Raw genomic sequence first — 14,745 nt, 5'->3', positions numbered from 1 at the left:
GAGAAAAGCATGGGGCACGTTTAGTTTCGCAGTCCTTGCTAGGCATTTCTGCTCTAGTGAAGTCTCACTCAGAGAAAACTATGCAATTAATTTGAGGGGAAAGGAAAAGGAGGAACTAGGTGCGCTACGGGTGGTCCAGTAATCAGGATCTATAAAAGATGATTCACAAATAACAAGCATTGGCATAGCAAATAGGTCTCGCCTTTGGGACCTTATAAGTGTTTTGCCAGACCTATTGGCTTTGACAGACTCTTTGTTTTACCCTATGGTCACAGGTTTGAAATCTGATGGGCCTTTCAGCTTTTCATCCTTCCAGGTAGATAAAAAAAATATCAACTACCAGTGACATTGTATTACCAGATCTGACATAGGATGCTTTTACCGCTGTTGCTTTGTACAACAATATGTTTTCTATTAAGCCCTGACTACACAGCAGCATGTTATAGTAAGACAAATAGCTAATCTGCGAAAAGAAATTCTTATTTTTATTCATAAATTAAAACTGTAACACCTGTGAAACAAGCGTGAAGTGCCAAAGACATATGTGCGCATTTCTGCTGGGGGAGGGGTAAACAGATCCCAATTGGCGCCCGCACCAGCTGTGATCATCCGGTGCCGTAACAGTGTGAAGCAGAAGGTGTATTTTAGTCTATGAGAGAAGTATTGAAAGTCACGGACTAGGTGTGAAGACGTCTACACCAACAGGGATTTCCACCAGATTTTCTAGTCGGAGAGTGAGGCAGCCGAGAAGCGAGAGAGGATTGGATAAACGCTGACCTCGTTTCAGCCGCTGCCTGTGAATTAAGCGATACCAAAGGAGATGATGAACGGAGCGTTTGAGCAAATCAAACACTCACCACCAGTCAACTGATCTGGGTTTAATCCATCATCATTCTTTAGCTCACTCCACAACCCCAGTTCAGACATGGCCATATGCAAATCAGTATGACCCTGTGCCTCATGGGAACAGTCCAGCCCGAACTGCCAAGCCATGTCTTCCCTGGACCAGAAACAAGCATCCTGGGACCGGTTTAGGGTTCATATCCCTCGTCAGCCAGGCTATCTTGAATCCAGTGGCAAAGTGAGCAAGGGACCCACGTCTGGGCATACCCTGCCAACTTAGGGTGAACAAAGCGATACCAAAGGGGATGATGAATTAAAGCTGTGAGTGAGGACTAGTTTGGGCATGTGTTACTGCTGCCTGGGAGCCAGATTTGTGTTTCTAAGGAGATTGAACAAAAGCGAACGCTTTAAAAGCTGGTTGCTGTGACAGTGTAAAAGTGTTTGTGTTCAGACGGGGCGGAAACAAAATGCATTTTTTTTTTAAACTTGATTTCCAAGTGCATACAGTTGTGGGCATTAACAGAGCTCCTGCACTCTCCAAAATTATAAACGCTTTGAAAAATCAGTCATGACTGGTTGCAGGCATGTGATCCTGCTGTGCCAGACGGGGGCTTGCCGTTCCCCGGGGCACTATGAGTAACTTATGTACGAAGGAGGAATTTGCAAGGAAGGGCATAGTTTTGCAAGGTATCTTTAGAATGTGTTTCAAGCCAAGCAGGGGACCAAACCTTTGCACATGACCGACGTAGTACCACATGCTCGTTCTTTCCACTTATTTCAGGGTTATAAATACCGGGGAATGCGAAACCGCTTTGCATGCAGTCATACGCTTGTAGCGAGCCTATTACAGGGAGATTCTGACCGGTGCAGCCAAGCCCTGTTAGAGAACAGAACCCCAAACTCAACGCCAGAGAAATTTGAGTGCTAAATGTAAGCGCCCACGAAAGTGTAAGTGACCGGAAACATTATCCAGAACAGATGGCACCATGCGCGCTCCCGCAAGCTGAAGGCCGTGGGACAAGCATGAGTCTTGAGTGATTCCAAGAGGCCCTCTTCCAGTGCACCAGGCTCAACCTAAAAATGATGCACGTGACCTATAAACTCATGAGCTTCTCAAAGCGAGTTCGAGCAGGTATGGCATTATTATCCAGGTTGCAATATGTTGTCAGCACTTTTCTGATCAAACTGAAATACCTAATGCAAATTATGCAGATAGTAATGGACAATTTATTGTCAAACGATTAGGAAATGCCCGATCACAACTGGCAAGATTTTCCTGCAGATGTTTGACGGAACCACCCATTCCATTCTAAGGCATTTCGTTACAACGTGAATGCCATTACCACACATAACCTTTACAACGCTTGTTTTTACAACGCATATGCCTTTACCACGCATGTGTATAAAATGAATTTCTTTGTAAAAGCATGAATGGTAGAGGCATATACGTTGTAAAGGATTTACAAGCAATTAAAAGTATTTCACAGGCAAATATAAACCGTAGAGATATATATATATATATATATATATATATATATATATATATATATATATGTGATCAAGGGCACGGAGGTGCTCGAAACGCGTCATATAACGGCTTGAAAGAATAAAAACAACCTATTTTGCCACGTATTTTGGAGTCCGGGTCTCTCTTACCGCTGCAAAGGAAGTGCAAGCTTTGGGAGATCAAGTACACTTCTCATATATATATATATATATATATATATATATATATATATATTCACTAAAAAAAACATAGGTTTGAGGGACGTTATGGTTAGAAATTAGCAGTTAAAAAACCTTGGAAATTCACTGAAAAAACCATAGACTTCAGGGACATTTTAGTTAGAAATTAGCATTTAAAAAAACTTAGAAATTTATTGAAAAAGCACAGGTTTCAGGGACGTTATAGTTAGTTGAACATTTCACTTGTACAAAACCAGAGAAATTTGGTCGTTATAGTTAGTTGAGCTAACTATAACTCGCGTCCCCGCAATGCACTGCTGATGATGTCACATATTACATCATTTATGACATGGACCTGGACATCACTGATGACATCTCAAATGACATCACTGATGACATTTGCATAGCCCGGGAGGTGGTGGTCCCGAGGGGTCCACAACGGAACCCCGTATTCTAATTTGTGATTGCCCCAGGGATGTGGTGGTCCCCGGGGCAATTTGGGGGGTAGGAGCATCTCCACACAATTTTTATATTTTAGCCCCAGGGAGGTGGCAGTCCCCGGGGCTGTGGCGGCCTCCGTGGGCCCCCGCTTCATAATAACACATTGCCCCCGGGACCTGGCCCACCTGGAGGCTTATTTTCTCGGCTGGATTTGCGCACCCAGTGTGAATTTTGGATCATCCAGAAATGTTATATTTCTCTGAATCAGCCATAACCAGGCTGAATTAATGACCTTCCTCTCCAAGCCGTGGCCTCAGAGGCCCAGCCCAGCACAACAAGCATTCCAAGGGCGAGGGCCTCCACTCCAAGCAGAGAAGATGGGTGGAGCTACAGGTTCATCCATCAGTAGCCCACACCTCGGGCCAGGCACCAGGCCTCTCTGGAGGAAAGGCAGCGGGGGGGGAGGGGCTTTCAGAGACCATGTGGCAGGAGACCCTGGATGACGTCATCTTGAACCAACTCAGAGGCCTGGGCAAGAAGGAGGGAGCAGGGGCAGAAAAGTGATGTGTCCGTGTGTGATAGGTCAAATAGAAACTTTCTGCCAGCCGCTCCCCAATTCTTTAAAAGTGTTTGCACAGGAAGAGAAGCTCTCTCTGGGGTGTGGTCTGCTGAGGAAGACTGGTGCTGGAGCCTGGTGCAATGGGCAGTTGGAAGGAGGAACCCCCTGACTGTCCCAGGATCCTGAACAAGCGCCAGGGGCCTCTGTGCAGGGAGAAGAGAGGCCCAGGAGGAGAGCCAGGCAAAAGGCTGGTGCAAGGAGCCAGTGAAGACAGCTCCCAGCTGAATTCACCCTCCTGGAGACCAGGAGGGCGAAGGAAAGTGCCCCCAGTGGCTGGGGAGCACCATCAGGAGCAAGAAGAGGCCAGATCGGGCGCCTGGGGGCTGAGATACGCCCCAGAAGGTAGGCCACCTTTGACCTCCGCCCCGATCGACGATGAAGCGCGTGGTCTCTGCCGCCGGTCTAAGATGAGCCCTTGGGGTGGGTCAGGACCCGGGAGCTGCCCCCACCAGAAGATAAGCCAGGGAGCGCCGTCGCGCTCCTTGTGAAGCTGCCCACAAGGGGTGCCAGGAGCCCACCCTAGCCCCCGACAAGACTGGAGGGAGGGGAGCACTGTCACGGCCCCCTCGAGGAAGAAATCAAGCCAGGGAGCGCCGTCGCGTCCCCCACTTAAAAATTCCTCAGGGGCCCGGGATCCCAGCTCTGTGCTCCATCTATCCGAAATCCAGCCAGGGAGCGCCGTCGCGCTCACCGTGAAGGTTCCCAGAAGCCCGGGACCCCATCTCTGGGTCCTGATGTCCCGGCAGAGGAGAGGGGAGTGCCGTCGCACTCCCCCCCGAGGGCCAGCTGGGCCGATGTAAAGTCGGGGAGCGCCGTCCCGCTCCCCGTGAAAATGTGCCAGGGGCCCAGGACCCCATCCCCAGGCCCTGAAGAAGAGAGAAGACGGAGGGGGGAGTGCTGCTGCACTCCCCTGCGGCCTCGGAATGGCGGAGGGAGTGCTGTCGCACTCCCTTGAAGAACAGCCAGGAGGGAAGCCGGCACCGTGTCTGCCCGCCGAAGTGGGCAGACTGAAATGGCCTCACCGGCTCATGCGGCCACCCCAGATGGTGCGGGCCGAGTGGGGAGCCGGCGGGGGCAGCCGGGGGTGGGCTCCCCAGGCTGCCCTCCAACACAGAGAGCCTGCGGGGGTCCCGGGTGGGACCGGGACCCCGAACACAAAGAGAAGAGGTGCAAGGGACCCGGGTGGGATCGAGTCCCCGATAATCAGCATTAGCAGCTGGAGGGGGGGGGCTCCCTGAGCCGTCTCACTCACCTGGGGGTCTGGGTGGGACTGGACCCTCCAACGGTAGGCAGACGTGCCCGGAGGCCCTCATCGCGGCTTTCCCCGGAGCAGCGGGGAACCGCTGCTCAAATATGCGAGAGCGCCCATAATGCCTTGCTGGCCCGGACCGGCTTACGAGGAAAAGTCAGCGTTTTCTCTGCTTGTGGTGGCCCCAGGAGAACGGGGTCACCACCACATGTGTGCAAAGGTGCAGGGGGAGCTGCAGGAGCAACGCAGTCTCCCCCAGCATGAAAATGAAAGCCCCTCCCTAAGTCTCATGGGGACTTGAAAAGATTAACCCCTCAAGGGCTCAGCATGCATTTTAACACGTCTTGAGCTGGAACTTTTGTTCTACAGATGGGGGTGTTTTGAAAAGTGCACCAAAGGAGCGAAGGACTGAGTTGGGGATGTCTGGAGAAAGGCATCCCCTGGAGGTGAAGAGGTTTAAGTGCACCCTGAGTGCATTTACTAATGTTATTTCTTTCAGAGGGACTGAAGGTCACATGTGTAAGGTGAAATACATGTGTAAGGTGATGTCATAAGCAAAGTGGGGTTATGTTGCCAGACATTCCTGCTAGGGTATCTGGCTGTAAATGCTTAATCCTGTGATTTCATCTGTGATGCCTTTAGGGGCTGTAATTGCAACACATTCTAATGCATTCCTGCTAGGGTGTCTGGCTGTAAATGCTTAATCCTGTGATTTCATCTGTGATGCCTTTAGGGGCTTAATTTGCAACACATTCTAATGTCCAACAAATGTGATGAGTACTGTCATTCTAAAGTGATGCTTAAACATGTGTTCTTGCTGCTGCGCCTAGGTGAAGAACCCAGACTGTTAGCCCTTAAGATGTAGAGGTTTATACTTCATGGTCAGTAGGAAATGCTCAGTCAGGGTTGTGTGTCACCAGGGCAGGTGTACCTATTTTAAATGCTTGTTGAGGTACCCGGGTGGGTCGCCGCTGGGATGATGCCAGTGTGCAGGTTAGGTTCAACTAACTGCATTTGGGGGCAAGATAATGTGCATACATGGAAGTGGTGGTGCTAGACCCCACCCCCCCTGCGGGAGGGGTGGAGATGTTATGTAATGTCACAAAGTAATTTCAACAGTTTATGTATATTTGTAATATGGTGCATAGTATTGAGTAGTGTGTTTGTTTAATAAATGTACTCTTACTTTTATAAAGCAAAGTACAGACTGGACAATCAATTATTGAGTGTTATTGTTGCGCACCTGTAATGGCGATTACTAGCCTACACCACCTCCCTTGAGTAAGCCTCAGACTGCTCTGCAACGCTACCCTCTGAGAGTCAGGCGCTCCAATTGGGTGTTTGGTTACCAGTGAAGGACAAATGTAGTCAAGTTATTTGTGCAGGCCTCACAGATACTGCCTCGTCTTCCAACACTCCCCAAACCCATACCCACTCTAAACCCTAAAAATGCGCTTGCCACCCAAGAACCCATAACCACGCTAAACCCTAAAATGACCCTTGCCATCCCAAAACCCATACCCAACCTAAACCGTAAATTTCCCTTGCCACCCAAAAACCCATACCCACCCTAAGCCCTAAAATTGCCATTGTCACCCAAAAACCCATAGCCACACTAACCTCCAAAATTACCATTGCCACCCCAAAACCCATAAGCACCCTAAACTCAACACAAAAAACCTTGCCACCCCTAAACCCTAAAATTACCTTTGCCATCTCATCTCAAAACCCATACCCACCCTAAAGACTATAATTACCCATGGCATCCAAAACCCATACCCACCATAAACCCTAAAATTACCCATGCCACTGCAAAACCCATCCCAACATTAAACCCTAAATTTACCCTTGCCACCCAAAACCCCATACCCACCCTAAACCCTAAAATTACCTTTGCCACCCCAAAACCCATACCCACCCTAAACAATAAAATTACCCTTGCCATCCCCAAACCCATACCCACCCTAAACCCTAAAATGACCCTAAACCCTTAAAAAATATATTCCCTCATATATACGGCACCGGTGCATGTCAGGGTATGAGGGACCCTGAACGTATAAAGTTCCACAGACTGAGCGTACAAAGTGCTCGAATACGTGCACTCACCTCCATAGATGATAACAGCTAGTAATTTACTTGGATGAATTTATTGTTAGCATAGTCGAGTAACCCACAGTGTTTCGGCATGCCACACGCCTTGATCACGGTTGCATTGTAAAAACAGCCCATCACCAGTCCCGGTCTGCCCCCCTCGAAAGGCATATGGGCTACACAGAACAGTTCCCCTTACCAGCCCATAGACACTCCTGCCTTTGTGCCGGTGTTCCCTCTCCTGCCTACAGTCAAATCTTAGTATAGATGGTATATTGGAGTGTTAATTCCCACAGAACTACATATTCTGTGAGAAATAAGACCCTGAAAAACGCATCTGCAGGATTATTCCCCATTCCTAGGAGATTAACTCATAATAGCCAGATTTAGGTCTGGCATTACCAGCCAGAAACATTATTTCGGGCCACACAGCATTCCACACCTAAATCTACTTATCTTGTATTCTGGACCATGCAATGTGAGAGGTTATGAAGATTCCTCTGCAAAAGCAGTATAACATTTTCTTTCAAACTTTTCGCATTACATGAAGTTTTTTCTACAAGGAAAAGTTTGACTTGTGGGATAAAAGTCATTAAAAGTAGACTTTTACATGAAGAGTTCATGCTCATTAGAATCCAGTTGCTCTTACTTCAATGTATGTTAAGTATTACTTGGTTGACACTTTCCAATCATTTTACCTGGTTGTAAATATGTGTTAATAATTTCTATAAAAGGTATACAGTCCATCTATATACTTTCACATTTTCTGAGGAAGATTGTGGTACCCTTGCTCCTGGGCATGGAAGCAGCATTTACATGCATGAATTCGAAAGAACGTTTTTGCTCCACAATTGAGGTCCGCTCCACTAAGATAGCGGTCACATCGTTTATCTATACGGTCTCCCGATAGCAGATTCTCCAAATGACCTGTGAAAAACATGAACTCAGGAAGAAGATCATTGCAGATGAAGGCTTTATTGAAAAAGTGTTTTCAGACCTTTTTGTGAAACTAAAAAGGATATAAAACACAGCACGTCACGGACTTCGTAGCACCCTTCATCAAAACCAGCACCATCACCCTCTTTGGAGATCTTAACTTTCACCTCGATGACCGCACCAACACAAGCTCTATGACCCTTCTAGAAAATCACAGAAACTTCAGCCTTACCCAGCTTGTTACAGAACCTACCCACACTACCCGACATCTATTGAGCCCTATTTTCTAGGAAAGGTAAAACTACAAGTTCCAGAATGTAAGTCGATATTAGTTAGAATGCTGAGGTTTGGCAAAAATTTCACACATGATCAGAGGTAAGCTGGCAGCAGGTGTGCTTCAAGTTAAAATGTGTCTAAGTACCCACTTATTAGTTCTTTAATATTGGCAATCTTTTTGGGATCTGAAAATGTGCCTCCATAGAACCGTCTCAGATCTCACTAGAAGGCTATTCTCAAAAGAGTGGGGCATGTTTAATAGGTAATTTAGACCCTGGTGAAAGTGCAACATTCTTCTCACTTGCTATGTGCACACATTAATGCACTATCGCCAATTTAGAGCAGAGCACTGATTGACAATTGGTAATAGCCAGCAAAATATACAGAATTAATCCATACAGAACAAATGCAAATGCCATTCATGTGCCACTGTAAATATTGGGCACAAAAACTTTGAAGGTACCCAGCACAAATGTGTTTCAGGGGTGGTGAAGGCCAGGGGCTTTGTGGGGTGGGGGAGGTGTTGGAGTATTGCACCTGTTATTTTTGTTTGGGCTTCAAATGAACATTTTAGATTGACACAAACTCTATAATACCTATGGAAGAATTCCCTATTCAAATTATAAATATGGTGATAATGATGTTGGTGGCGCTTTGTACCATGGATTTTGATCAACCAATTTAACAAGTCCTACAGACCACAAACCCAGTTCCTAAATTCAGATGTCACAGGCTTCTCATCCTGTCGTCTCGAGATCAGATTTTACATGGTGACACAGATACAAAGGGATATTTAAACCTGAATGAGGACTAATGTGCTCTCGTGACCAGTGTGGGGGGATGGAAATTCATTTTGACATATTACACATAGGGCATGATTCACAGAACTAACTTACTCATTTTGAGTAACTTACTCATTTTGGTATTCACAGATATTCAATATTCAAGATTCATTGATGAGTAAGTGCCTTCTGTGAATACCAAAATGAGTAAGTGCCTTCTGTGAATACCAAAATGAGTAAGTGCCTTCTGTGAATACCAAAATGAGTAAGTGCCTTCCGTGAATACCAAAATGGTAGTAAGTTTAGGATTTTGTCTTAAGTTAGTTCTGTGAATCGGGCCCATAGTTTTTATTTGATCCATATACACGGCCAGTAGAACGAACAATAAACGTGTAGTCCGTAATCAAAATACCAATGGAACCCTTCAGACACAGTTAGGCAATTATATATTAATATAGAATAACTCATGGGACTATAAACAAGTCCAATGAAATTTCACTTTAATGTTTAAACCACTTTTTATAACATGTCGCAACTTTAAAGGGAAGCTTTAGCGAAATTGAGGTGCCTTCAAAACTCCTTCTACCATAGCTGGTAAGTGATCCAACTCATTAAGAGCCACTTACAGCAAGCTCTTGTTTTTCAGCCTTTAACTATAAGCTTACTGTGACTTCCTGTTTCACTTTGATGGTTATGAATATGGGCCTACAAGTACCAGTATGCTTTGTGATGAAAGTCACTCTTGTGATAGAAGGGGGCACATTTTCAAACAGTTCACGCAACCCAGTGCAGCAGGTGAAGATACTGCATTGTGTGACTGCGAGAGAGCAGAACTGTTCTGCTCTCTCCATGCCCTGGCGCACATATGGCTACCTCGCACCAAAGCAGGCACCATTGTGCGGCAATGCATGGGTGTCTGCATTAAGGTCAAGGTAGTTACTATGCTTTCAGGCTATTTCCTATGTGTATGTGTGCCACTGACTGCAGCACATATGCAAAGATTTAATAATAAGGATGCATAAATATATTTCTCCTCATTACGCCAGCCTCAGGGGTATTGGGCTCAAGCTCATTTGGACGCAAACCCGTAGTCTTTGTAGATATGGGTTTGCATAAAAATTGATGGGAGATGCACAGGAATGCAAAATAATGAAAGATAATGCAAATAACTATTTACGTTGCATTTTAAATGCCACAAAGCATTTTGTGTCAGGTGTGCGACAAAAAAGCGATGCAAATCCAATGCAAAATCTTTAAAAAATCTGGGTCGGGGTCGCTTTACAGGTATGTTCTAACCTATCCGGACTTGAAAATTAATGTAAGAAGCCCTCGTGAGCTCTGAATGTTCCTGTTTCAGAAATCATGGTTTTATTCAGAAAGCTGGTTTCTAGTGCAGAACAAAAACATTCCAGTATAAATTGATCATATACTCCAAATTAAATTCCCCTTATGATTTAACAAACAAAACCAGGAGTGCTATTTATGCATCTGAGGCCCAGATCTATCGGTCACTCAACATAGTGGAGCAACCAAAGTCTCTGCGCTGTGCTGCGTGACAAGGAGAGAGCAGAAAAGTGCCATATCACAGAAAAATGACATTATCCTTCCCAACTAGGCTCCCCGTCACCACGCACACACCTTTCCACCTTAGTGCAAAGGCATCTGCATGAGTCTAGCATAGGTATTGTACAGGAAGGTTAGCCTTCCAGTATAAAATACAATGCTTAGACTAACTTTAAAACTTTTCCCACTTCTGCAGCACACACGCAAAGTGGGTAAAGTTAGGAGCTTCAAAGGTACTGTCATTGTCAGTGCAAAACCTTGTTTACTATTGTTAGTAGAAAGAGTTTGCACCAAAAGCCTTGGGTGGTTGCATGGGAACACACATATAACACCCATGGAACTCCCCCTTGATGCAGAGTGATGAAAAACAGTGATGTGCCCGCTTCACGTCACTTTCAGGCAACTTTCTCGTGCAAACCAATTTATGATCTTGAAAGTAAATCCAACAGAAACATTTTACGCAGGTTCGTGTTGCTTTGTGATGCAAACACAACGCAAAAGGTGTGTGCAATGTACTTCTGACCTGGTGGTTGTCATCTGTTGAATTCCAAATGTATCTGTTGAATGGACACGTTTAGACAAAAGCAAGCAGGTTTGGCCTTTACTTAGTGCCCACACATAGTGGCACTTAACACTCTTGTACACATAGAGCATGCACTCATTAGACTGAGTAGCACACCTCACATTTCACAGTGTGTGGTAGATATGCCAGCAGTCATGCACAGACCATCAGACAATGTGCAGCATGAGTCAGTAGGTAAAATGTATGAGGGGATATAGGATGGTGCACAGTGAAGGAGCATAGAGTGATATGCAAAAGGACAGCAGAGGGGATGGGCACCAGTGGAGGACTCAGTGCATTTCATAGGAGCACTGGGTGATGTGGCTCACAGGTGATGTGTGTGAATGCCTTATGAGAGCAAATAGTGATGTGCATCAGGGGTCAATGGACCTTCCGAATAAGCACTAAGTGATACACAGTTCAGCGATACAGGACAGGGTGTATTATACGACACAAGCTTAGGTTAAAAAAAGGGGTACAGGGTGAAGTCCAGCAGCACCTGGTGCTGTCCAATAGGGGAGGCAAGTCTGTAAAGTAGGTGATGTCAGAGAGGTCCGAAGTAGTCTCATGTTGGGCATCAGACGTTTTTATAGTCCTTTTTGAGATCTTGCTAGGTAGAACGTCAAGACCACATAGGGTGGGGGTTTGGTCACCAGCTTGCTCACGAACTGTTGGATTTCTTGTCTATCTCAGTTCCCTGTTCTTTATTGGATGACTTTCCTCCATATCTTTGTTTTTGCCTCACCCTTGGAGCATGTCACCTCGATGAAAGAATAGAGTGAAGCAGCAATAAATACTCTATTCCTGAAGCCTAGCACTGCATGCAGAAACAACTGCAATCCCAGAAATTCATATTCTTTGGCATGCATAAATGACATTCGTCAGGATTCATAATGTGAAACAGAACAAACTCAAGTTTCAAGACAGCCTGAACTCCTGCAGCAGCCAATGACACAAGGAATAGCTGTTCACAGACCCATGTCAGAAGAATGACTTTCAGACAGTTCTGGTTCACTAGTAAACATTGCAATGTATGCTGGGAATTGTAAGTCCATAGTAATAATAGGAAATGGAGAGTTCAAGTCTTAGGGAAATTGTTTAAAAAATACAGGAAAGGCAGAAAACCACCTCAGTGACATGTAGGCAGTAGATATCTATGCAAAAGTAATTGACTAAAACACCAGACTGAATTGTAATATACATATGGGTATTAGTTTATGAATGCACACAACAATTAGTAATGTTACATTACCCTTCAGCGAGCTGAGGCAACGTCCCCAGTCCCACAGGATGGCTGTGAGATGCAGTCAGATTTCAACCTGAGAACTGTGGAATGATACAAAACGCCACACCTAATTCTCAAACACACACCCCCTTTTATATACAAATATTTGCGACTGGCTCTAAAAGCAAAAGACACTTTGTCAACACTGTAAGTGAAATGATAAAATCACACAGCAGGGAAGCTGGTGCTGCTATCGATCAGAGCCGCTGAACCTCTCTCCAAGGCACCCAATAATTGCAGAACACCAGAGCATTGCATGTTTACGTCCCGTTAAGAGTTAAGCGAGCAGATCTCTGCCAGACCATGTTAATGGGCCAGGATGCTGCACGCGCACACCGCGGCACCATCCATGGTGCAATGACCCCTCTGCAAGGCTACTCACTGGTGTCATCGCTCAGAATGTCCGGGTCCATGGCACAGTCCGAGCTGGCAGCGCAGGCTGCAGTCCTCACTGACAGGATCCGAAGTGACTCTATTGTTCCCTGGAAGAGTCTGTGTGTTTAAAGAGGATGCAGGGTCTGAATAGGGTCAAGAAACCCCTCCCATCTCGAGAGGAAATCCAGGAGCAGGTGGGGGCGAGCAGAAGTCTGAAGCTAGAAGGAGGTGCTTACTAGATTGTTTTTGTATTTGCAGGGATGAGGCATTGAAGAGGGCGCACAGTAAAATCCTTTCTTACTCGTCAGTCAATCTGAAAGAAAACTTTTCTCCCCCCTCCTCATGTTACGAACGCCATCTCCCTGCTATCAGACTGCAACTGACCATGCGTGTTTCACCTCTGATGACATTACGGAGTTGACCTTACCCAACCCTTACTCCTTGAGCGGCCTCTGCTTAGAGGCTAGTGGAAGGGCAAAGAGCAGAAAGCACAGAAAAGAACCAAGGGCCTTACTTATGATTGCCTTGCAACACTTTTGCGCCGCCGTTGCGTTACTTTTCACGATGCAGCAGCGGCATAAACAATGCCTACGTCAGATATAATGTATGCAGGGTGGGCGTTCCCCTACAAGAAAGCCTTGAAGAAGTGTTGCACTGAAATCTATCAGATTTCACTGCGACACTTCAAGGACGCCAATGCGTCAAAACCTTACGCCTGCCTCATGACAGACACAAGGGTGGTGCAGTGCCATAAGCACAGGCCTATCCCATGCATGCAACGCTTGCGACACAACTCCAGCAATGCATGACTTTTGCACCGACAGAGTGATGCAACAGTTTACATAAATGAGGTCCCAGGCCTCCTACTGCCATGTTTATGTTCTGTTCTGGTCACTGCTATCATGCCTCCTAACAACATCCGTAACAAGGCATGCGCCAGGGTATCAAAGCGCATGCCAGGGATCAAATACTCCAAATCGACTGTCACCTTTGAGGCATACATCAGCTAGGTCTATCTATGGCTACATCATGGGCATTAACATCACGTTTATTGTCTAATCTTTCGATTCTGAGCCTCCTGTATTTTACAGAAATTCAAGCAACTGGCTCCATACGGCTCCTTCCTGCTATCATCTATAGTATCTCATATAGGGAGAAAGGGCACCTCAAGAAGAAAATATAGGCCAGAAAAACAAGAAGGAACAGGGTTATTGTAAACTTAGTATGAGAGCGCTAACTTGCTGATAGGTTCTGGGCGTTTCCTGCAGTCTAAGTGACATTGTAAACTACCTAAGTTATGATATCATTTGACCCTCCGCTATCTCCTTCTCCTGCTACTCTTTTTGCAGAAAAGTCTTACATTTTTAAGAACAAGCCTCTGCCCATAAGGCACACACCTCATGAGTCTAAACTTAAAGGATCCTTTGAACACTCAGCTGTCCTCAATTAGGACATTCCATCAGTTTGCTTGTTTTGGTCTCTCTCTTCTGTGGAGGCATGTTGGACCGTGCCCTTTCTGCAGGTTCGCCCCACATTTCTGAAGAACCCATTTTTGTTGGCTTTTAGGACAAGTTTTAACCAGTGGTATGCTGTTTGTGCTCTCTGTAAAAAATTGGGTTACTGGTTGAGGGGGGTTCAAAGGGTAGCCTGAGGTGCCTGTCCTGTCATTGGTAAGTGCCGCCCACACCTAGGCCTGCCTGCCCTTTGTTACCCTGACAGATTAGAGCCAAACTCAGGGAAAGGAGTAGATGTGACCAGGACCAGTTTAGGGTTGGACAAAGAGAGTGAACCCTCTACAAACAGGCTGGCACTGGGTATAAAATAGCACCCTGTGGAGACTCAAAAGGAAAACTGCCCTGCTGTCTGAAGCCAAATGGAAGTCTGGACCTGCTTCCTTTAAACCCAGGGTGCCAAAACTGGCGCCAAAGGTTAGATGGCTCACCTACTGTTTGAGCAACACGGACACAATAAGCTTCCAGATGCCTTTACTTGCAATTGCCCAGCTGACCAGTACCAACTCGACTGCCTGAAGCTGGC

The 14,745-nt window shown here is 46.0% G+C and overlaps 1 protein-coding gene across 1 annotated transcript in view; it reads right to left on the bottom strand.

The window, feature by feature from the left end:
- Positions 1-12,804, bottom strand: part of LOC146797469 (protein SSUH2 homolog) — a 173,763-nt gene extending 160,959 nt beyond the window's left edge. The window contains exon 1 of the mRNA XM_085627560.1: positions 12,716-12,804. Coding sequence (XP_085483686.1) covers positions 12,716-12,746 — 31 coding nt within the window. The 5' untranslated portion in view covers positions 12,747-12,804. The remainder of the gene's footprint in view (positions 1-12,715) is intronic.
- Between the last annotated feature and the right edge of the window lie 1,941 nt (positions 12,805-14,745).

This window comes from Triturus cristatus, chromosome 9 (genome assembly GCF_964204655.1).
Source record: "Triturus cristatus chromosome 9, aTriCri1.1, whole genome shotgun sequence".
NCBI lineage: Eukaryota > Metazoa > Chordata > Amphibia > Caudata > Salamandridae > Triturus > Triturus cristatus.
This window is presented reverse-complemented; position numbering and strand designations above follow the sequence as displayed.